This window comes from Anguilla rostrata, chromosome 13, assembly GCF_018555375.3.
Source record: "Anguilla rostrata isolate EN2019 chromosome 13, ASM1855537v3, whole genome shotgun sequence".
NCBI lineage: Eukaryota > Metazoa > Chordata > Actinopteri > Anguilliformes > Anguillidae > Anguilla > Anguilla rostrata.
In genome coordinates, this window is record NC_057945.1 from 29,052,659 (window position 1) to 29,077,197 (window position 24,539).

A 24,539-nucleotide genomic window follows, 5' to 3' on the forward strand; every position below is an offset into this window, starting at 1 on the left:
AAGGTCATGAATCAGATTTTACTATTGTCTATATTTACAATAAATTGCAGAGATTAGAATGTTATGTAAAACAGGTATTTAAAGATGACATGCAGCGTGCCAAATAGGTTTATTCTCTGTAAAGATGACGGTGCATTCTTATAGCCTGGATCATTTTTTCCTATTCAGAGAAAGGTTTTCCATGGCCACGTGCTCTGTGCAATTGATCTGGGCATCAATCAGCGTTCCTTAGATAGAGATTGAATTCAGTTTGCGAATTTGACAAGGACTCAGTGGCATTTATTGGCACACAGTGGCAATTATTACCAGATTTGTTTTATATTCATCTCTTGTTTAACATTCAAGGGAGAGAATTGGTGTCATTTCAAACATAACAATGTTGCATCAGCTTCACTTTTTAATATTACTTTATTTGAAACTTTTCTTTGCCAGGACATCCCATTGAGGTTAGGAATATCTTTTCCTGGTAGGACCCTGCCAAGAGGGCAGCAAAGCATGTTACATCTCAGCGATAATAAGATGTATTGTCCTTATTGTTCTGCTGTCAGAACAGCTTCTTTTGAAAAAGCATTGCAGCTTCACATGGCTCCTCTTTAAGCACCCAAGACCTGCATTTGTCAAAAATCCCACTCGTTCCATGCCGATACGTCCTGAAGTAACTTCTGTGTGTTGACGAGAAACAGTAGAACTCAGAAAAATGAGCCAGATCTGGTTATTTTCTTTCATCATTTTATGATTAATAGGCCATTGTTGCAGAAACAATGAGAGGGGATGAAAGGGGAGAGGGTGTAGAGTAATTAGAGCCTTAATGAAGCGATCCTCAGCTTTGCTGAGAAGCTTTAATCACACTGAGCTCCTCTGCTCTGCAGCAGAGGCCCCAGTGTGGTACCTGCTCCGCTCAGCCGACTAAAGAGCCGGGTCAATGCATTTCGCCATTTCAGATACCGCCACGTCATCTCCATCCCTGCAACCTGCTCTGACGTCTGTCCATTCTCACTGTTTTGACATACAGCTGTTCTATCTGGAAGAACATGTCACTTCAAATACGTTTTAACATCAGTGGTTGTAATTGTTTTTGCTTGGTTGTGGTAAAATAGTTCCGTAGAACGAGAATGCCTTTTTTTCTGGGGAGGGGCAGTAGTGCTTTTGTAATGAGGTCATAATTCTGAATGTGCCTGTAATGTGAGTGTGTATGCGTGCATGTGTATGTGTGTCGCTCCCTGAGAGTTGCAGTAGAGAATAAAATTGTTATGTCCCTCTAGGTCCTTTAGTCACTTCAGATCAGAGATGCATCTGAAGTTGAAAAGCTGTCACTTCCACTCTTGCTCAGAGTACACTGCATTAATGGGCTGTCTGTGTGTCCCCATGTTGGTCTTTCTATTGCTCAATTACTGTGTTTAGTTCAGGACCTAATGCGACTGACCTGCACTCTCTAATGGAACGAGGCCTTTTAGGTGTACTCAAGACTGAAATCACTTCTTCTGCTGTGCATTCACCCAGAACAGAAACACATACAGTACATTTTTCATTTTTTTCTTTCTTTGTCTTTTTTTGCCCAAGCACCGTGGGCTTTAAGAATGCAGAGCATGTGCATCACGTCTAGTCTTGTAAAGAGAGCTCTCAAAGCCAAATATAGACTTCCTTCTTGAGAGGGTACAGTAACAACATAAAATGTACTGTCCAACACAATTCCAGTGTCAGTGCCTGTCTTCAGGGTTTGTCCAGAGACATAGACCCAGGGGGACAGCTGATCAAAGGCTGCTGTTGACAGGATTAGGCCCACCTGCTGATAGAGGCTGGACTAAATGAAACATTTTTACATTGCTTACTGCATTGATGGAGGCTGGACTGTACCATTTTGCTCTCAGCAATGGAGGCTGAACTCTATCATCATGCTCTCAACGATAGAGGGTGGACTGTACCATCCAGCATTCAGTGAGACTGGACTCTAGGGCCACTTTCTGCATACTAACACAAGGCATTTTTGATAATGCACACACTATGAAGCGATATGAATATGCACACAATAAAAACTGGACTTTGAATGTGCACATTTATTGGATGAAAAGTAGACTTGCTTTGGAGTCCAGGCTGACTGAGATGGCATAATTTGCTCCAGGGGGATGCTGTGATGTCTGATTACAAATTGTACTTAAAAATATTTGAAGGATCCATATCTGGAGAATCACATTGCACTGAGGTTGACAGTACATCAAATGCTGTGACCTCTTCTGGCATGAATGGCCGTAGTCTCTCATTTAGTGATTCATGTCCAGATAATGAATACTTCGTACTTCCCTCTGCTTTAACATGACTTTCCAAACCCGAATTAATCCAATGTTTCATTTTATGTAATAATTTGCCACACTGCTTTTTAGAGTGTAGGTTTTGTATGTAGTGAACTTTGCATTACCTTGAGCAAGCCATCACAATCAATCTTTCATTTATCTAACTCTTCAGGGCATTTTATTGCCTTCTGCTTCACCTCCTCCAGGAAGCAAGATGTATAATGGTACTTTCACTGCTTTTGTCTGGGGATGATCATACTTTGAACAAAACAATTAGTAACCTTTTTGTTCTTGTTTTTGTTTATCATTCTCAGCATGCTCAGATGATCCTGTTTTGAACGCAGTAATTAAAAATGCATACTGTTGTCAGAGTAAGCTTTACATGTATTATTAATGCCAGATGATCAGGCAGCTGTGTCAATATTAATATTCATAGAAAGCAATGACATTGATAATATGAGATAAAGATATACAGACTTGCCTCATGAAGATACGAAAGTGCATCAGTTTAACTTATCTGAATGTAGGCCAACTTGTAGTTCCATTTGCATTGACTGATTGTTGTTTTGTTTTCTCCGTCTGATTATTATTCATATACATTTGAATATGTATGGGCCTTAAAACACTGACTCAACCATTACATATTTAGAGGCTTTGCCTGTGGGTTTCACGCAGGAGAAGGCAGTGCTATCCCACTGAGTGTAGATATTAATCACATTAGGAACCATGAACATAGCCAAGATGCTTGTTTTAATTGTTGGCTGAGAACACTGACAGTAATAGGCACATTAGGAATGCTTGTGTAAGCGGTTTAAATAATTTGTCATTAAGCTCTGCATATACACTCGTATTAATTTCAGAACCATTGGAGAAATAATTACAATGCAGGGAGACTGACAGCAAACTGGTCTCAACACACATTTTCAGAGACTGACCATAAACCAAATGATGAAAGACATGCATAGATTATACACATATATACATAACATGCCATACATACTCACAGCACAGGCCGAAAGTTTTAGGCCGCCTGGGGTTTTTTTTTTTTTTTTTTTTTTTTTACTTCAGATTGAGAATTTGATTAATTTATGTGGATTTATTGAATAACAAAGCAAAGTACAAACATATATTTCAGTTTCTACCTGCAATAACACAGCAAGAAGGAAACCATTGTACAAATGCACCACAACTACAGGAAGAACAACAGAGAGAGAGTGAGGGAGAGAGAGATGGTGAATGCATTCTATTTGTTTGGCCTGACTGGAAAAGATTTTCAGGCAAGCATTTGAAATTTGAAAAGTCCTTTGTGTGGAAGCTTATTTTCACTGTTCTTTTTATCTCTGTTTATCTAATTTTGCCTGCTGGGCTGATATTAACATTCTTGTAATCCACTGTTTGTCACTTTGCCACAGAAGTACTGAGAATCAGCCTTGCTTTTGTCAAGCTAATAGCTTACTGTAGCACTGTGCAGTGTAACCTGCTAATTGCAGTGCCGTAACAAGTTTCCCCCATTCCTGATTCCCTCTATTATTGCATGTTTGTCACACTGAATGGTTTCAGATTTTTTAGACAAGTGTAATATTAGACAAAAAGGGAACCTGAGTAAACACCAAACACATTTTTTAAATTATTATTTCATTTAATGTAAAAGGTTATATCAAACATCCATATTTCCCACATGAAAAAGTAATTGCCCCCTTAAACTTAATAACTGGTTGCACCACCTTTGGAAGCAATAACTGCAACCAAACCCTTTCTATAATTTGATATGTCTTTCACATTGCTGTGGAGGAACTTTAGTTTGCTTCTCTTTGTAGAACTGCTTCAATTCCAACAAATTGGCAAGTTTATGAGCATTAACGTTTCATGTCCTGCCACAGCATATCTATTGGTTTCAAGTCAGGACATTTACTACTCCGAAATGTTTTTGTTTTTTTCCAGCCATTCAGATGTGGATGGTTTTGTGTTTTGGTTCATTGTCTTGCTGCAAAACTCAATTACGCTTCAGCTACTGTTCACAGACAGATGACCAGACATTCTCCTTAAGAATGTTCTAGTACCGAGCATAATTCATGTATCATATCAAATAACCCTTGTAAATAAAGTAGTAGTTTTACTTATGAATTTCCATTATGCAGTCTAAATCAGTTTAAAATCACAGTGAAAAATTAGAAAATGTCTTGACTCACTCAATCGTTTGTCTCAAATTTGACTCACACGTCAAAATCAAAATGTAAAGTTTCTGCAGAAAAAAATGTGAAAACACCTGGTCTGAATAGAACTGGTACTGGTAGTGTGGAATTTGGTTAGGCCATTTATATTGTACATATTATGCTGAATTATTATTGAACAGAGACCAAAATCATATCCCTGATCTCATTACAGCTGGAAAAGGGAAATACCCACTCAACTGTGTCAGTTACATGCCAGTCTCTGTTAAAGTTCTGATGTAAAACTGCATTCAGGTTTTCATCTTTAAGCTACAGCCATATGTAGATTCTCTCATTAATCATGAGAAACATGGTTTATGAGAGGACGATTGGCAGCTTATAATATGCACCATCTGATTCTCATAATGGATACATGTAATGTTAGCAATGATGGATGTAATATTGAACCTTTAGATGTTGAGTAGGCCTTAGGCCTCATTTTATTTCAGCTCTTGAGCACTACACTTTAAGATTCAGTGAAAATTACTTGTTTATTAGGTTGCTCCTATTTTTTTAGTGAAATGTATAAGCAAATCATATTCAAATTTAAGAAAATCAGTTTTTGTGCCTTTAAATAATAATTCATAGAAAGTCTTTCTACCTCAGTGCCTACAAATTCCATTTAATTAAGTTTGGCTTCATTTATTTTGGCATACATATTTGTCTGTCCGTTCAAGTTTGTGGAGGTCATGTTTAGATGCCTTACAAGTCAAAGAATCTGTCCCCGAGGCACCTACTCTGAGCGCAGTCTGAGCCCTATATCCAAGAAATGGTTCTTTTGTGGTGAAACACAATTCGTTTCATCCTGTGGGATTAAGGTGGTCTTGAATTCAATAGGTTCCTTGAAGTCATCTATATTTTAAAACTGTTTAGTGAGTCACCAAGAACCGGTCACTGTTTAGAGTGTCATTCGGTCTCTTTAAGTATACTTTTTAAAAACTAGACATTGGTGTCACAGGTGAGTGTATCACTGGGCTGTACGGGCCTTGTCTAGTGTTTCTTACATAAGTGACATTGAGATGAGACAAGGCAGCCATGTACTTGGAATTTCTCAGTTTTGGAGTAAAAATTATTATCCAAAAGTTTTTTAATGGTAAAAATGCTAAAGAATACCATGGTATCAGGTTGGTGCAGTACTACCTCTCAAGTGGGACAGAGAATTCCTGAAGCACAATAGATCATAGCACATCCATTTACAGTTGTTACCTGAAGCTTTCAATGAAATTGATATGTTTCGTATTGAAAATTGCCCTTTCTGTGGGGTGTGTAACAAATGAAAAGGTGGAAACACTTTACAAATGCTCTGGAAGTATTACATTACTACTGATATTTGGGAAAAAATATTTAAAGCATATCATATATTTGAGATAACTGAGAAAGGTGTCCACCTCACCCCTGTTTTGTCCTTGCTAAGTAACACTGTTTCTGTTTTCATATATTGTAGATTTTGGCTGACAGCCTTTTACTGCACTGAAATAAACTTTCCTACTAATTGGTTTAATCCCATGTTGTATTGATGTGTGCTTGTCTATTGCACTGCTGTCCATAGATAATGTAAAAGTATAACGTCATGGTCTACATTTTAGAATGACTACATACACTACATGGCCAAAAGTATGTGAACACCAGACATCCAATATCTCATCCAAAATTATGGGCATTAATTTGGAGTTGGTCCACCCTTTGCTGCTATAACAACCTCCACTCTTCTAGGAAGGCTTTGTAGCAAATGTGGGAGCATTGCTGCAGGAATTTGCTTCCATTCAGCCAGAAGAGCATTAGTGAGGTGAGCACTGATTGGCCGATTTGGCCTGGCTCGCAGTTGGCTTTCCAACTGATCCCAAAGATGTTGGATGGGGATTCAGTCAGGGCTATATGCAACCCAGTCAAGTTCTTTCACTCCATTCTCAACAAAACCATATCTATATGGACCTTGCTGTAGTGCCTGCTGTGTGACATTTCCATGCTGAAACGATTAAGTGCCTACCCCAAACTGTTGGGGAAGCACAGAATTGTCTAGAATGTCTTTGAATGCTGTAGCATTAAGATTTGCCTTCACTGGAACTAAGGGGCCTAGCCCAAACCATGAAAAACAGCCCCAGACCAAGGGGTGTACAAATACTTTTGATCATGTTGAACAGTCAACCTGTACAGACTTAGTTGGATGGCTATTTCTTATTTATATAGAAGTATATAATCAATAACTTTCTTGATAAAAAAAATCAAGAAAAGTCTGTATGTTATGTAAGAAGCATTTACAATCATATTCAGAGTGACTTACAAACCCTAAAATAACTACAATTAGTTAACAACGTACAGCTGAAGTTATCACTAATGTATTACTCATACAGTGCATGCTAAATTGGAATCACAGTTAATGAGTGAGACATTCAACAGTTGAATAATATTAATTTGCATTTAACACTTACAGATTGTACAATACATGTTCTGCCACTAGTGTTCTAGTCCACCTGTCATTGCTGCACTCTCTGAACCCTTGTCAAAATCCTAGTGCCAAAGTTGCACTGTCCAAATCGAAGTGCATTTACTTGTGGTTCAAATGCAATATAAACCCAGTAGGACCCATATAAGCCAAAGACCTGAATTTAAATCTAATATATGTCACACCGATGAGGCTTTCATGATGGACTTTAGGGACATAAGTATTACATTTAAGAGGAGTAAACATGTCTGTAGTTTACAGTTTTCCCTTTTGTAAACTAAACTGCTTTTGTGTCTGTCGTGGGAGTCTGCTGTTATATTGTTTGTGAATTATTCTGAAAAGCAAGAAAAAAGTAAAATGAAAGCAAAAGTAATAGAGGAAAGATTTGGAAAAAGAGCATATTTTTTCATATTCCGTGAAAATAATGTGTTTTCATGCTGTGCTGTGTCCTTAAATATGTTCAACTGCACAGTAAGGAGCTAGCAAAAGGCAGACCTATACACTGTGTGGTTATCCTCTCCTGCACGTGATAATTGCAGAACTGCAGCAAGGGTAGAATCACACAGTGATAAATGGACAAGCAGACAGAAAGAGTCAGGGAGGAATCCTCCAAGACTGTTTTGTTTAATTACCAGCCTGTTAACGAGCGAATGGGTTTGATAAGGCTCAGCAGGGAAATGGTACATGCCTGTTCATTAGCGGGGCTTCAGAACTCAGCAGCTCTTGATTAGCATAATTCCGAACATTGCATTTAGAAAATATGTAGCCAACTGAGCACTTCTGTCTACAAATTTTAAAAATGGATTTTCTCGAAAGGTGGAAAGAAAGGTTTAATTTGCGTAGAATTATCCCACCTCCAGCAGGCGTACCCTGCTAGGAGAAACTTGTGGCTAACTGGGACGTGATGATCTCAGCCTGGGTGCCAGTGTGGAGGACAGTGTGAGAGGAACAGAGATTAAGGACCAGTGAATGGTGTGTGTGCTGCTACAAGATTAAAGCACAACCATGCCTGGCAGCCCAAGACAGTCTGCAGTCCTAGAATCTCTGAAGGGAAGAAGCTGTAGAGAGGCTTGCGGGTGTTCACCTCATTAAAAACCGCTCCAGCATTCTTAAAATAAAATAACACCTATTGGCAAGTACTACAGCACGATGGATTCTTGATGGATTCCATAGACATTTTCCTCCCTATTGCCAGATTGTCAGAATTCACCATTAAAGGGGAAATGAAGGAAATGCGTTCTTGTAAAATGTCTCAAGGCCTTTGCCATCATGATGTATCATGAAAAAAATGCAGAATTTGTTTTGCGATTTGGAAACTAAATACTTTGCTTGTGCTTAATTCTTTATGGGCATCTAACAGAAAGGGGGAAGTTATTTACACAGTGCAGCTTTTCTAGTGATTTTGCATGGATTGGCTCTATTGCATTTTCTATATAAACAATATGCAAACGATATACGTACAATAACCACACACATAATCACACTACATATGGCCAAATTACTGCTCCTTTTTATTTGATGTCACATTGCCTTTTAGACTTAATCAGACAAGAGCTACTGTATGATGGTAGTCATTTTATCCGCCCTTTATTGCGTATAGCAAAAAATAAATATTTATTGTAGCAGGTATATACAGATTTTGACAGTACATATTTCACAACCACCTGACCCGTGGGTGGCTTCTCTCTTCCGTCATTTTGGCCTGATGAACTTATGAGTTAAGGGCATTGAACCAAAAAGTGTAAAATTCCTTTTCCCAAAGGTCACTATTCAAAATTATGTTATGTTCTTTACGTTTCTGTTATGTCTGGACTCACTGATAGGACATGAAAGTCTTGTTGACATTTATAGTTTTAGAATGGCCACTGTACCTGCCAACAAAAACTACCGCTGGTTGACTTTATTCTTTGACTGTGGCTCAGTATTTTCTGCCTTGTGTTGTGAACCTGATAGAGATTTTTGTAAAGCCAACTGCTATATTTGGGCGTGTTTTTTTTTGTTGTTGTTTTTTTTTGCCATTTTTTGAACCACTTTGAACCCCTTACTCCATTCAATGGGTTTATAAAATTCCTGAAAAGCCTCCCATTGCCTTAATAACATCCTTGGTTATTGTGTGCCGTACATTGCATGGTTCAATTTTGGATTAGAGCCCTGCAGTGGGTTAGCATAGCCAAGGTGATGCTATTGTCCACATGATCCCCATACAGATTTGTGATGGCAAAGTAATTACAGGATTGTGCGTCAGCTTCATCTTTTGGAGTCCACTTTCTAAAATAGATAGCCTTGTGTAAGTAATTAATACTAAGTCTCCACCCAACTGAGTCCACAAGAATGTAGATCTCTACAAACTTAAGCCTAATTTGATTCTAGCCTCTAGCTCTTGTTTTTCAGATGATGTTATGACTGAGATCATTGGCATATTACACATGAACTCTCTATGACTCTTATTATATAAGAAATATAATTTTTCTTTGGTTTGCTTGAATTGTACTTCCTTAAGATGCTTGGTGGGTTTGCCTGAATCAAGCCCTATATATGAATCTATTTGACATGAAGCCAGATAATCACAGAGCTCTGGGTTATCTTCTAGTCATTAATGACTTAGAATAGCAGTCAGTCACACCATTTTATATTGCCCTGTCATAGCCTTGATACTCTGTACAGACCAAGGAGTTAGCATAGCTCATCATCCACGTCAGCTGCGGAAGAAAGTTGTGCCAAGCAAATGTCATCAGGCATTCTTCTCTCTTCTTCCTAGAGCTGTCATATGCGTGGATCTTCAATGAATACCCATCATTTGTGAAGCAAGACACCCGCCGCTTCGTGTCTCAGGAAAATGGGAATCTTTACATCGCAAAGGTGGAGCCATCGGACGTGGGCAACTACACCTGTGTGGTGACCAACACTGTCACGAAAACCCGGGTACAGGGCCCTCGCACTCCGCTGGTTCTACGCACTGATGGTGAGAACACTGCTTACAGTACATATCACTTTCAAAAACACGCCTTTTCCTCTTTCCCTGAATGTTACCATATCTTCTGAGATACTGTGAATAGTCCTGTCATATCACAAGCTCTTAAAATAGCCTGAACCGTTTACTATGTGAAATGCACTGCATGCTAATGGATAGGACTGATATAATTGGTAGCATTTCATGTGGATGGAAACGCTGCAGATGCCTTAATGGAGATCTAGAATAACAGAGGCAGATTCAGCAAAGCCTGAGCAATCAGGAGGCAAACTGGGCTGAAAAGAACATCATCAGCCTTAAAATAAAAGCCAGGCTTCACAAAAGCAAAGTAGGACACAGTATTTTTGCAGAATACAAATTACATTCAAAGGTTAATTAGCTGTTGTTTCAGTGAGGTACAAAAATTAAGATAACCTAGTTCCATGTGTTATAGAGTTTCAAAGATGGCCTTATCAATAGCCTGTGAATATAAAGGTCATCTATCCAACATTGATCTAATTATTTGCTCCTCTTGTATGGCAGGTGTATGTGTGTGTGTGTGTGTGTGTGTATATATACACACACACACATAGTGAGCATCATAATGTTTGGGACTAGGACATATTTTTTATTGATTTAGTTCTGTACTCCACAATTTTTGATTTGTAGTCAAACAATTCACATGTGGTTGAAGTGCAAATTCTCTACTTTTATTTAAAGGGTATTTTAATACAGTTTGGTTTCACCATGTCATGTATAAATTACAGCATTACTTATGCATAGTCGCCCATTTCAGGGCACCATAATGTTTGGGACATATTTATGTTACGTAAATGAAAGCAGTCATGTTTAGTACTTTGTTGCATATCATTTGCATGCAATGGCTGTTTGAAGTGTGTGGCCAATAGATATAACCAGGTGCTAAGTATCTCCACTTGTTTCAGTGGCTAATTGCCTCAAGTTTTATCTTCAGCATAGGTAACACATGCTTAATTGGATTCAGGAGGGCTAACTTAGCCAGTCAAGAGTTTCTCCCATTTTTTGCATTGAAAAACATCTTTGTTATTTTTGCGGTAGGTTTGGAATCATTGTCTTGCTGTAGGATAACGCAATGTCCAATGAGTCTGGAGGCATTTGTTTTAACTTGAGCCGATAAGATGCTTCTGTACACTTCAGAATTCATTTTGCTGCGGCAGTCAGCAATACATCAACAATGAAGACAAGTGAGCCAGTACCTGTGGCACCCATGCATGTCCAATCCATAACACCATTGCCATCACTCTGATAAACGTGATTCTTGGTTTTGTCTACGAGACCTTTTTCCAGAACTCTCTGAGGTATATCTTACCTAAACTGTAACCCGGTCATCTTTTTTGTCTAATTATGGTTGGCATCTTGCAGTGTAGCCTTTAAAGTCCTGTTTGAAGTCTGCGGACATTAGTCACTGACACATCCACGCCTATCCCCTGTTGGACAGATGTTTGGGAGTTTTTCTTCATTATGTTGAGAATTCTTTGGGCATCAATTGTAAAGTGTTCCTTGGCCTACCAGGCCCTTTGTGATTATTTGGCTTTCATTGACACATCTCTGGTCCTCATGTTGCCCAACACCAATAACAAACTACAAAGGCAATCAAAAGCCTAGAATCAAGACTAGATACTAGAAGCTCTTATAACTGCATTATTCAGAAACACTATGATTTAAAAAGCTGAAACCAAAATGTATAAAAATAGCCTTTAAAAAAAAGCTGAGAATCAGATTTTCATTGCAAATTAAAAATTGTGGAGCTAAAAAAGGAAAACATTTGGCTTTGTCCCAAACATTATGGAGCTCACTGTATATAAACCAATAATAAACCAATAAGAGAAATATGAGAAATCTGTTTCTCCTGTGCTCATTTTTTAAAATATTGCTTTGAGCAATTTTTCCATTTAGTAAACAGCCATGAGCAGATTTCTGTTGTGTGATGTATGCTGACGCCATGGGGGGTCAATTCAATCCCACAGCTTTGCAGGCACTGACACATAAATGACATCCTGTAATTAGATTTCATCCGTATGCAATCTTTAAAGAGAATTATTTTAAGGAACCACAGAGCAGTAAAATGGCATTGACATGCGCATCATTTATTTAAGGAAACTAGCTGGTTAAAGGGACAATTATATCTTCTTCATTTTCATAGTTGAAGAAAAGTAGCTAACTGGTTAAAAACCTACATTTATTAAATACATTCTGCCTACTTTAGACCTTAAATGAACAGTGACAGGATGATGATGATTTACTATTTTTTCTAACAGTTATTTTTGTGTAAATAATGTCAAGGTCCTCGGAGCAGTGGAGATTTTCTTTTTTGGTATATCTACCTGTTTATTGAGAACCTCTGGGCCAATTAAACTGACCAGCATAGAGGGCACAGTCAGCGTGTCTTCTGCCAAGCAGTCATTACGTGGGATGCTAATGCGCCCCTCTGCCTGTCTTGTTCACCATTACATGGTGGATTTTAGCTTCCTCATCGTTTTAGGCAATCAAGATAAGAATCTGAATTAGCTCTCTGCCGCAGAAGGGCTGTCAGGATAATGCCAGCTGCACAATATGGGGAGTGGGGGGGTTGATTGTTTCCACTATCTCACGTTGAATGTAAGGACCTACAGAAAGGCGAAAGGTAAGATCATAAAATCTCTCATCAGTAAAAACCGTCATACTTTTGGTAGTCCCAGGAACTACTTTTCAAGGAACTAAAAGGTTCCTTCAGCCCATTGTTGTCTGCTTTTCCACCGCGGTCTAAAGTCCCGCGAAGATTAGGCAAATTAGCCCACTGACGTATGAAAAAGCAACGTTGTCTTCGGTCCATCTGTCCTATGATTTCTTCTGTAACCCCATGCTACCACCGAAGTAGCCTACATTATTTTCTAATAACCGGGACAACCCGGAGGGGTTTATTCTACTTATATACAACGGGTTACCAACAATGACTATATATGGTTACTTTCGTATTTATTGATTTTTATCGATTTAATCACCTGAAATTTAAATATTCTTCCGCGGCCGTTTGGGCATATTTTACCGTTGTCAATCAAAACTGTAGTTGGACTTAGACCGTTGTTATGCAACAAATAGGATATAACAGGCAAATAGTCAGATTGTAACTGTTTTATATATCCTCTCAAACACGTTCATTATGTTTTTATGCGAACATTCACTTTCATGTCTTGACATCCAAGGCAACAGAATGCATTCACATTCCACAAATAACTGGCAACAACAGCAGAAAACATGCACACGTCGTAAACAATTTGCTGTTGAATTGATGACTTTCTCATCGTCAATTCCATATAGGCTAATCGCCAAATGACAAGAATAGAACAAAAAATTTAAATTATCAGTGATAGAGCCAACGTTTGCTTTCCTTCAAAGTTACTGCTAGCCGAGCAGCGAAGTGCGCCCTCCAGATGCGAATCATGCACCATAAATTAGTCCATAGTCTTCCTGGTCTTTTTGTGGAATTGAAGAATTGCAGAGTAAAATTATGGCAGTCTGAAAAAGCAAAAAGGACGATTACTAGAATTAACCTGTTATTTTACCCTGACAAAAAGTGCGGAAGGTGATTTCCAGTTTGCTTTTACTGTATCGCCAATGTAAATTACGCAGAACTACCGCATACCTCACATAACTGCATCAAACGTTTTGAGTCAATCACAACAGGCTAACAAAGAAAATCCTGAAGAAAATATTCAGCAACCAAATTAAACCGTTTGAATGTTTTGGTACGTAATATGCTGTCCCAGCACGAATGCTTAACACTTTATAAAACGAATACTAAAGCAAGAAAAGAACAGAAGAGCACACGTTATAATTCCAAGACGTTGGCAGGCTATAACCAAAAGTAGGCTACTGCGCCGCATAACATAGAAGTTTGATTTCAAGTTATTATGAAAATAAATCGGTTTGCGGCTGCAGATTTTAAAGAGTGGCGGTTGAAATAAAACACTGCGAGCGCTTGCACCCCACCCCCCGAGCGGGGACTTTTTTGGGGGTAAAATAAAGTCCCCGGAACTTAATTTAGACCCTAGTTCCTGCGGTCGAAACGCACTGAGTTCCTCAAAAGGTTCCTAGTTCCGGGGTAAAGTTCCTGCGGTGGAAACGCGGCTTTAGTAAACAGTTCCTAAAGAGCACCTGCACTATGGATGGATTGCACGAGAACTGAAACATGATATGTTTGCATTTAGGTACTCACCTGGGCTGCTAGTGAGCTTGATTGAGTGCTGCTTTTCATTCTCCAGGTGTGATGGGTGAATATGAGCCAAAGATTGAAGTTCAGTTTCCTGAGATTGTACCTGTGGCAAAAGGCTCCACAGTAAAACTGGAGTGTTTTGCACTCGGAAAGTAAGTGTTTCATGTTTTTTCACTCAAATGTACTTTGGTAAACAATTAAATGAATTTCAACCTGTGCGGTTAACCATTGAATTCTACTGGTGTATGTTCAGTCTTACAAAATATTCATCAGCAATTGCACTTACATAAAGTTTTGATTTGATTCATCAGACAAACACGTACAGAATCTATACACATATAAATTCTATGGTCATTAGCACTGTGACATTCAACTTTGATTTATTTGCTTGGTATCCAGACTTGAACAGCCATTGCACAGTGCTAAGACCAGGTGTAGCAGGATTTGGGTTTAGAAGCAGATGCAAACACCACTCCTATAACCCTGGTTTTCTGTACATTCTTTTCCATTCAATAGCCCTGTCCCAACTATTAACTGGAGACGGGTGGATGGCATTCCATTCTCCAGGAAGGTGGATCTGAGTAAAGCCAGTGGAGTACTGGAAATTCCCTACTTCCAGCAGGAGGATGCTGGCTTGTACGAGTGTATGGCAGAGAACTCCAGGGGGAGGAACAGTGTAAAAGGAAAGCTGTCTTTCTACGGTAGGTGATCTCAAAACGCATTAATATTTGAGCATGAAAAGCTGGATGTGTAAGATCTTCTCCCACCAAGAGAGGTTACAGCTGAGCAGAACTGGGGTTAGTGTGCAGTGGCAATCATCGCCTTTGCACGGGTGCTGTATTCTAACTGAAGTTTCAAACGATTAAAGCTAAGGTGTTATAATATTTTTATCCAGCTTGAAGAAGCAATGCATACTCGGAAAAGGCCTTGTTCATGACCTTGTGCATGTGCTTTGTGCCTGAGTTCTTCCAGATGGCTCAATGATTGACATCCAACTTTGATTTGGATGAAAGCCATTAAATGTGCAGTACTTAGAGTAGGCCACATATGCCACACAAATAATCTGTAATGCACAATGCATAAATTTTATTAGCAAAGCACTTCAGGTTTCAGGTGAAACATTCATTTGATCTGGTTTTCCCACTCAATTCCAGGCTAATCCCTTTTAAAAGCATATACATTTACCCACCCTTTCGTAGCAGATCTTTACACTTACAGTTACATGTTTGCTTTCATCCATGCATGTCTGGCATGTGGCCTTTTTTCTTCATTATTAATCAAACTGGGGTTTTACGCCCATCTCAGCAGTTTTCATTAGCTAAAGCAATCTGCCAAATGGCGAGATAAAACAAGCTGGGATGCCTCCTGACCTGATTTCTACACAGTGAGCGTGGCTTTATTATTTTATTGCTTAAACCGAGCTAATTTTGACGCAGACAAGCTGATTATTGTGTCTATATTTGTTTATATTTGTAGAAGGATTACAGTGTGGGAATTTTGAAGATGGAAAGCATTGTAAATAGTGAAATATATATGCATGGAATTTACTAGGAATTTTTTAAAATGCATAATATTAATGTATATTTGAAAATGCAATTATTTAAAACAGTTATTTTAGTAATGACTTATAGCACACAATTTACTGTGAGAAGCTCTCTCAAATTGAAAAATCCTTCTCATGGAGAAGAATTCTATTTCATGGAGTTGGTCTTATTTATTCTGAAATGGACATACCAGTGAGAGGTCGTGACCTTTTCCTCTGATGTGGTATTTACGCAGGCTCATTGTTCATACAAGACAGCTTCCTATTAGCTAAGTACCTGTAGGTAGCTGACCACGGAGATTTATTATTTTCCTTCAGGAGGAGTTTTTTTTCCCTCCTCTGAGCCTAATGGCCCATTTACCAGAATGGCTTGGAATGGGTTTGCCGAATGTTTCATCACCCTTGTTTTATTGTCTATATCCTGAACATTGAAGCATCCTGTGACAGCTTCTTTGAGAGGAAACCATAGAAATAAAGTACTGGCAGATTAACAAAGTGAAGAAGATGTACAACCGTATTTCATATTTAAAAAATGTAATATTGTAACCAAAATTCATAAATGAGTGAGGTGTGCCCTTTCATGGTGCAACATCCTCCATCTGTTTGTGTCATTTATATTTATGATCCACCTCTTGATTTTCCTCCACCTCAGCTGTACAGTACTCTCTTCAATTGGTTTCCCCCTAGAGTTTGATAAGTCACAGTCTTGCTCTGGCATCTGTCAGGAATAACTCACTCTGTGCATTAAACTATTTGCTATTATTTATTTCCCACTCAAAGGTCCTTGTGACGATAAACAAAGTTCTCCAACAGAGATCCTCCTGCGTGCCTGTTCAAGAGAAAAGGGGGGGGGCCTTGTTTGTTGTGATTTGCTTGTGACAGAGCTTCTTTGAAGCTGTTGCGAGTTGCTCTTTGCCTGGTGATAAAATCTGCAATTTTGAAGTTCCATAGAATTAAGCTTGTGAGACACCCATCAGCACTGTGCAGGAATGAGAGAATCAATACAGGTATCTGGTGTTTATCACTGTAACCTGCAGTCACAATGACGCAGACACTGGAAACTGCGCTTTCAATTTTAAGGGAATTTAAAACAGCAAGGTCAGTAGTTTTCTGTATCGTTTTGCAGGCCAGCATTAGTGGCTATTCCATTGTAGCATTTAAATTATATTCCCCTTATTTTTTCTTTGTCATCATTTTGTGTGCTCTTTCTTTTGGATATAATGTCATTACACTTACTTTTTTATTATGCATTTCCCTGTCTGAAACATCCAAGTGAATTTATGATACATTTTTTGAATAATGGTATAGGAAAAGTTGGTTAATGAAAAGTGCATTACTGTCACTTTCCATTACGGTATTGTACAGTACTTTTTATGGCCCAATACTGTGTATGGGTTTGTGATTAAAGATAAGTGTAATTTAAGCATATGGCTGCCCAGTGTTCCCCTTTGAACAAATGGATGGATTTTTTTGGAGTGGATTTCCAGTATTATTTTCAAACTGCTTTTGAAGCTGAAACAGATGAGACAGGGGTGCCCAGTCTTCTCTGAAAAGGACTGATGTGGGTGCAGGTTTTTGTTGTATCCCAGCACTAAGATGCCCCATTCTACATATCAAGGTTATTATCATTTGTCAATTAGTTGAATCTAGTGTCATCTTGCTGTGCTAAATCAAAAACCTACACCCGCATAGCCCCTTTTCAGAAAAGATTGGACACCTCTGAGATAACGTATATTGATACGGTGTAGTGGTATGAAAACTATCATATTCTGCCACCTAGGCCCTCCGTCTTGCATTTTGCCTTCATATAATTCAAGGGTTTGATTGATTGAGCTTAGACCATCATTCACTCAGGAGTTAACTGGCTGGTTTTATTTTTGGCTGGTTTTATTTTTGGTTGGTTTTTTATTTATTTGGGAAACTGTGCCTGAATGTCAGTAGGTACATGGTGGGGTAGAGATAGCGTAGGTGGCTAATACAACAAAGGAACAACTCAGGTGCTGAGAGGTGGAAGGACACCAGCAATCTTAACAGTGTTTCTGCTCTACTAAAATGGGACAAGGTACGAATGGCTTTAAAATAATAATTCCTGGGGGCTGCTGGGTAGCTCATTCAGTTAAGGCACCATGCTGTGGTACAAGGATGAGCCCCACGGTCTCGGATCGAATCCAGGTTGGGAGGGCTCAGTCGTTAGGGGTCCAAGTTTCATTGGTCTCAAGTGACCCCCGCTGGTCAATTCGGGCGCCTGTGGACTGCATGTCAAAGCCACAAGTGAAATGTCTTCCTCCAACTCCACTTTGTGAGCTCACCACTACTCTTTCTTCTTAACAGCATTCCAAGCATTTGATTTTGGTTTGCCTAAGGCAGTGGTTCCCAAACTCAGTCCTGGGGCCTCCTTGTGTATGCTGGTTTTCATTCCAACCATAGTTGCAAGCCCAGAATTTTAACAAGCTGTTATTTTTTCTTAATTAGGTGCTTTTCGTGTTTAGAGAGATTATTTACCCTCTTAAGTACATTATGTCCAAAATAGCTATGCATGCCATGAAGAATAAAATCCCCATGTTCATATTGAGCTTGTTAAAGTTATGCGATTGCAATTGGCGTTGGAGTGAAAACCAGTAGGCTATATACACAGGGTGTCCCCAGGACTGAGTTTGGGAGCCACTGGCCTAAGGTTTGACGTACATTTCTGACAGTTTTTTAATTCATTTTTTACTTCTCAGCCTCATAATGGCATCTCATCTTTGACTTTCATTGGCACAACTCTGGTCCTCATATTGGCAAACGCCAATAACGGACTCCAAAAGCAATCAAAAGGCTATAATCAAGATTAGATACTAAAATCTCTCTTATAACTGCACTAAATCAGCAATCGAACTCACCTGACTAATTAGAAACACCTGTGATGCCTTTTATCCTAAACATTATGACAATTTATACTACTGTCCCAAACATTATGACTGAAAAGTGCTGTAATTTCTATGTGGTGAAATCAAAATACATAAAATTATAATATATAGATAGATATAGAAATGATAGATAGACAGATAGATAGATAGATAGATAGATAGATAGATATAGATAGATAGATAGATAGATAGATAGATAGATAGATAGATAGATAGATAGATAGATAGATAGATAGATAGATAGTGTAAATACACACATTGTTACACCATTGTTGATTTTATTCAGAGCCACACTTAAATGTCCTGCTCTCTGGGACAGAATCGTCCTTTCCTACAAAGTGTTTAAAAACATGAACAGTGAAGTTCTTTCACCTTGACTCATGGCATGCATTTGTATGGTTAAAGGAAACAGTTTGAAAGGAAAGGAAAGTGCCAAGAATGTTGTCTTGATAATACAGAAATCAAGTCTGCAGTGATAGGGGATTATGGAGGACTGACCTTCAACTCAGAAAATAGAACATAAATCCTGAATTGAGATCTTTGTAGTTTGAATTGTTTTAACACTTTTATTTATTTCTTTATTTATTAACAAAGACCACATAGATCACTCCTTTGCTTTAGCAGTGGTGGCATTTTAGCTGAACACATCCCTTATGTCTCAGTGACATGCACTTAACTGATAGGAATCAATGCAACCAATGTATTTAATTAAACCATAAGTTATTTAAATGGGACAGAGTCAGGAACAGTATGATATTGCACATGGACACACAAAAACATTTAGGCATAATGGGTTCCAATAGGACTTCACACCATCAGTCACAGTTACACAGTAGCCTGAGTGTTGTGTTGTGTCACCTCTGTAGAAAATTAAGCACTGAAATGAAATAAGTTTGCCGTGATGGCCATATTTGTTATGCATTTCAAATTTGAGGACTTAATACATGGAAGAACAAACAAACTGATCAGCAGTCTTTACTACTGTTTAGTAGACACTTATCCAGTGTTTTTATAGCAACCACTGAAAGAAGCTGATAATTGATTGATTGATTGATTGATTGATTGATTGATTTTGCATACTCAACATTTCAACACTGTGACAAGGTATTGGTTGTAACACTGAATAATTGCAGGGATGAAACTATAGGCTTTCAGTTTCTCCTGCCTATAAATATGTGACATTTAAAACAAGATAATTCAATATAACAAATATGTGTGTAGTTCAGTACGAAAACAGTCCCTGTGCTTTCATAACACTAGATACACATAAAGGACTGAAGAATGATTCAGCCAGTCACCTCCTTAACTCTTCTTAGTATAATTTAAATAAAATTTAAGTCAACACCTTCAAAATTATCAGTAGCGTGCAGTAATTTTCTTTGAAATTGCCACAGTGATTTTCCATAATAATCTGACATCTGCTGTAGTATTTTTAATTGAAATATGCCTGCCTGTTTAATGTCTTGAGGGGATTGTACTTATAAGCTTTATGAACATGTATGATGAATTATGAATTTGGTGTTATGAATAGGCAATGAATATAGGGATTTGTATCAATTTGCCATTTAGAATGCATTGCTTAAAATGAAAATGATAGGGCATAATCAGATTTTCAGGACATTTATTTGCAAGTAAATCTGCTTTTATAGACAAAATAATTTTTTTAAATGCTCAGATAAATGTGCTGAGATAATTATAACCTATTGCATCCATAATTTTCCTTCAACAATGTCTACAGAAGAATGAAAAATGCTATAGATAAACCCTAACCTCAAAAGGAATAATCTATAATTATCACATAATCACTGTATACCTTTTACATTTAATACACTTGATAAGTTCACCATGCAAACAGTCTTCTAGTCTTTTTCATGATGCTAGGAAAAAATATAGATTTAATAAAGCAGAGATTCTTAAAAATCATTCTCCATTTAAACAGGAATATTCGCAAATTCATAGTAAAAGAAATACTATGTTGTATTAGTTCCATTTTAGAGCAGTTGGAGTGGTTTTAGACTATTTCATTTATTGAGGGCCGGTGTGTATGGAGGTTTTTGTTTTATTGCAGTAACTCTGGCTCAAATGTATAATGAACTCTAAACACCAATGCTGGCTCGTAGATTAGACCACAGTAAAGTGCATCATATAGTCATGCAAAAAATTGTATATCAGCTGTCTTTCAAGAGCTTATCAATAAGTTCAACTAAAAGGGCAGATTATGCATATAACTGGGGCTAATTAAATAATTAAGCAGGAAGATTTTTGTGAAATCCCAACATAGATATGACCCTAATTAATTAGTGAGTGATCTTGATAACCATTGCACATTACATTTATTTAGCAAGATGTTCTCATCCATAATAACTTACAAAGCAAGGACAAGTGCATACAATTGTATTTAAGAATCACTAAGAATTTGTTATCAATATTAGTAGCTATAGAATGGTACTCAGTGGATGGTCAGGAAATAAATAATGTCTATATGCCCATGGTAAGGTCCCATGTCTACGTGTATGTGTGTGTCTGTGAGCGTGTGTGCATGTGTGCGTGCGCGTGTCTGTTTGTGTTTATATTTGTGTGTTTGTGTGTGTGTGTGTGTGTGTGTGTGTGTCTGTGTGCGTATGTGCATGCGTGCATGCGTGCGTGCACGTGCGTGTCTGTTTGTGTATATTTGTGTGTGTGTGTGTGTATGTGTGTGTTTGTGTGTGTGTGTGTGTGTGTATAGGTGTGTGTGTGTGTGTATGCATGCACATGTGTAGAAACTGTGAAAAACCTATGGCTGGCAAGAACTGCAATTCAAACTCAAATAACGGATGCATTTCTCAGAGGTCAGCACGTTGAATTTTAAGTACATGGATCTGCATTTAGCAGTCTCAGTTTACTCAACCACTGGGTTTTGCTTCACTGACAGTGTATTCTGTTTGACTCTTTAATTGAAGCGCCTCCTCACCTGATTGAGAAACCCCAGGACATGCAAAAGCCAATCGACGACACGCTGCTTTGGGAGTGTAAAGCCAGTGGGAAACCAAAGCCTTCCTACAGATGGATGAAGAATGGAGAGCCTCTGGAGCCTTCGGAGGTAAGGATATCCTCAACAGATCAAAGCTAAAAATGAATTCAAATAAATTGATATAGGTTTAGCATAGCATACATATTCTTGGTTCGGGTGGGTTACCCAAAGAATTACTAGGAAAAGCTGTTTAAAGCATACTTTGACTCATTAGTTTACCATTTGCTCAGAACCAACACATCTCATTAAAGAATTTCATTAGGGAAACGACAGTGTGCATGCCTGAAAAGTCGATGCATGCTGGGTTCAGTTTATCCACCGTCAAATCCTGGATGTAGTTTTCAAGTTGCTGTGTTGCACACATATGGTGAATTAAAAATGGTTGTGTGCCTGTTTTAGTGAATGTTTTTAATTTTCATTAAATGTTTTCCATTCTGTTATGACAGGCATTGTCATGATACAGAGCATGGAAAACAAGAGCCACACCATTTTAAAGTGTATAGTAAATTTAACCCTTCTTCTTCCCCACCCAGCATTAATATAAGCAAATTTGGCATTTGCAAATCCTACTTTGCACACCTGATTCTTTTAAATTTATTTTTCTTATGAAAAAGCCAAACCGCAAACAAACAAACCATTTTATGCTAGCCTTAAAACATGATGATGTAAGACCCTCAGTAATCTGCTGTTAAATCTCTCTCCTCAGAGTGCAGCCATTAATCCAGTTTATCCCTGAAATGCACATTGCATTTTAGATAACCAGTTTTTTTTTTCCCAGATGGTGCTCAGTTTTAATGATTGCACTATGTTTTAAATAAAATAATGTGTTGTAATTTCTTGACCATAGAATTCCATTCCTCAAAACATAACCCACTGGTTCCCTGATGATACAGTAGGAGGCAAAACAATTCCCCATCGATTGATTATGATTACCTGGTACAGCTTGGATATAATAACATGCAGACTTCATTTTGTTAATTAGTCAAAATGTTTAGAGACAAAACAGTGGGTATCAATCTCCAAATGTTATGTATATTGGAGGAATGAGTGGAGTCAGTTTTTTGTAAACAGAGGCAATCCTGCAAACAGCAGATTTTGTTGTCCCTAAACAGAAGGGCTCAGAAACAGACAATTAGCCGTCTGTCTGGTGTTATGCATAGTGAGAGGTTTCAATATGAAACTTTTTTTTTTTTTAATTCTGTTGGATTTTTCTCCTTTTAGTATAATCAATAAAAGGCTGAATTACATTGCAATGTTAACCCATCTGTTAATTTTGGAACTCACAGACCAAAAGAAACGATACAATCTGACAAGTAAGACAGCCTGTCCTTGTGCACAATCTGTCCTTTATGATTTGTAAATGGGTTAAAGTTTTGATTTCACCTCAGCCAAAGCCTGTAGTCTTTCATCACAGATGAGAAGAAGCATATGGCATCTCATATCAGTAAAGTAATCTTACTAGTGAGCCACATCATTGATGTCAGGCTATAGATCTGAAATTGCATTTGTCAATGCGGTGCTGAACACAGATCTAATAAGGAAGTTTTCATGCATTTGGGATAAATTAATCAAAGGAGGCATTAGAATTTTCCAAATGTCACCATCAACTACTTAAGCTTTTAATTAATTTGATAAGGAAAGGTCACTGATGTGGTGGAAGCAGGAAGGGGAGCACATGGCATATTTATTACAACGGATCAATTATCATGTTCCTTTTTTCTGTGCTTGTTTGAATGTATCTACTGAGTAGATTGGTGTGCAACAGAGCCATCTTTTAAAAAGCACTTCAGTGAAAAATGGACCACAGCCACCTATTTATTGTTTGATGTTGCATTTAATAGTCATCCCATTAGTGAATATGCCCGTGTGTTCATTATCAAGCATTCCCTCCAAAGTGCTGAAGGATCAATAAAAGAAAGTTGTATTTGTACGATTATTCATTTGTACCTTAAAGTAACAAGCGGTCATTGGGCATCATTCACAAAACATGCGTACAATCAGATTTGATCATTAACTCTAATTATGAACATCTCCACAAACATTTCAGTATTTATAATTTTTTTCTTATCTAAATTGTTTCTTTGGTAAGATCAAAATGTGTGATTGGAAACGTTCATAAAGGCATACACATAAATTGTTTTTATTTAGATTGTTTTATTATTTAGGCATTTTATATTATTTATGTCATTTTACAGACCACATGTTAAGAACAAATGTTTATCAATACAATTATTATATTAATATATTATATTAATAATAATATTAATATTAGTTAACTACATGAACTACATTAACCTGAATAACTGCTAGTTACGAATGTAACTGTAGCTCTATGAATCCTGGATGACTGCCAGAGGCGGTGCATATGCACTGGATTGTCATCGTGCTGCAGGTCGAGAATATGAATAACAATGAATGTCATCCCATGACGTATGATGTGGTATCTCCTGGTATAAGTACCGCTGTCATACAAACAATCTATTCTTCTTGCTGATTCTGAATGACAGACAGCTCTGGTGGTTACCTCAGATACATCCATGACTAGCATTCTGTTTCATCCCTCCTGACCACAAGAGGCAGTGCATAAGCACTGGATGACAAATACCAACACGGTCATGAGGAAGAGGACATGCCTCACAAAGGTGCAGAGGACATCACTGGCAGAATCGCATGCAGGGAGGCGATGTTGATCTTGAAAAACCTTGAAAAAGTACAAGAAAACAGGTTGAGTAGAACCCCACAAACTGTTCTTTAGGGTTTACATTTTATTGCTAATTTCTCCAAGAGAGAGAGGATCCCCTGAGAAAGGGCCTGAGCTCATTTGGGATCTGTAATGGTCATTGTTTTGATCCCAGTGAAAGGTTAGGTGCCGCTGTGGAAACATTCGGTGGCCGTCCCATTGGTTCAGGGGTAGTGCAGTTGGTTCCCAGGAGCTGCAGCAGGACCGTGACTGCA

The 24,539-nt window shown here is 38.1% G+C and overlaps 1 protein-coding gene across 3 annotated transcripts in view; it reads left to right on the top strand.

The window, feature by feature from the left end:
- cntn4 (contactin 4) overlaps positions 1-24,539 on the top strand; it is a 145,805-nt gene that overhangs the window by 80,122 nt on the left and 41,144 nt on the right. For all 3 annotated transcript variants that reach the window (XM_064305309.1, XM_064305308.1, XM_064305310.1), the window contains exons 6-9: positions 9,700-9,903; positions 14,172-14,274; positions 14,639-14,823; positions 21,514-21,653. In XM_064305309.1, coding sequence (XP_064161379.1) covers positions 9,700-9,903; positions 14,172-14,274; positions 14,639-14,823; positions 21,514-21,653 — 632 coding nt within the window. The remainder of the gene's footprint in view (positions 1-9,699; positions 9,904-14,171; positions 14,275-14,638; positions 14,824-21,513; positions 21,654-24,539) is intronic.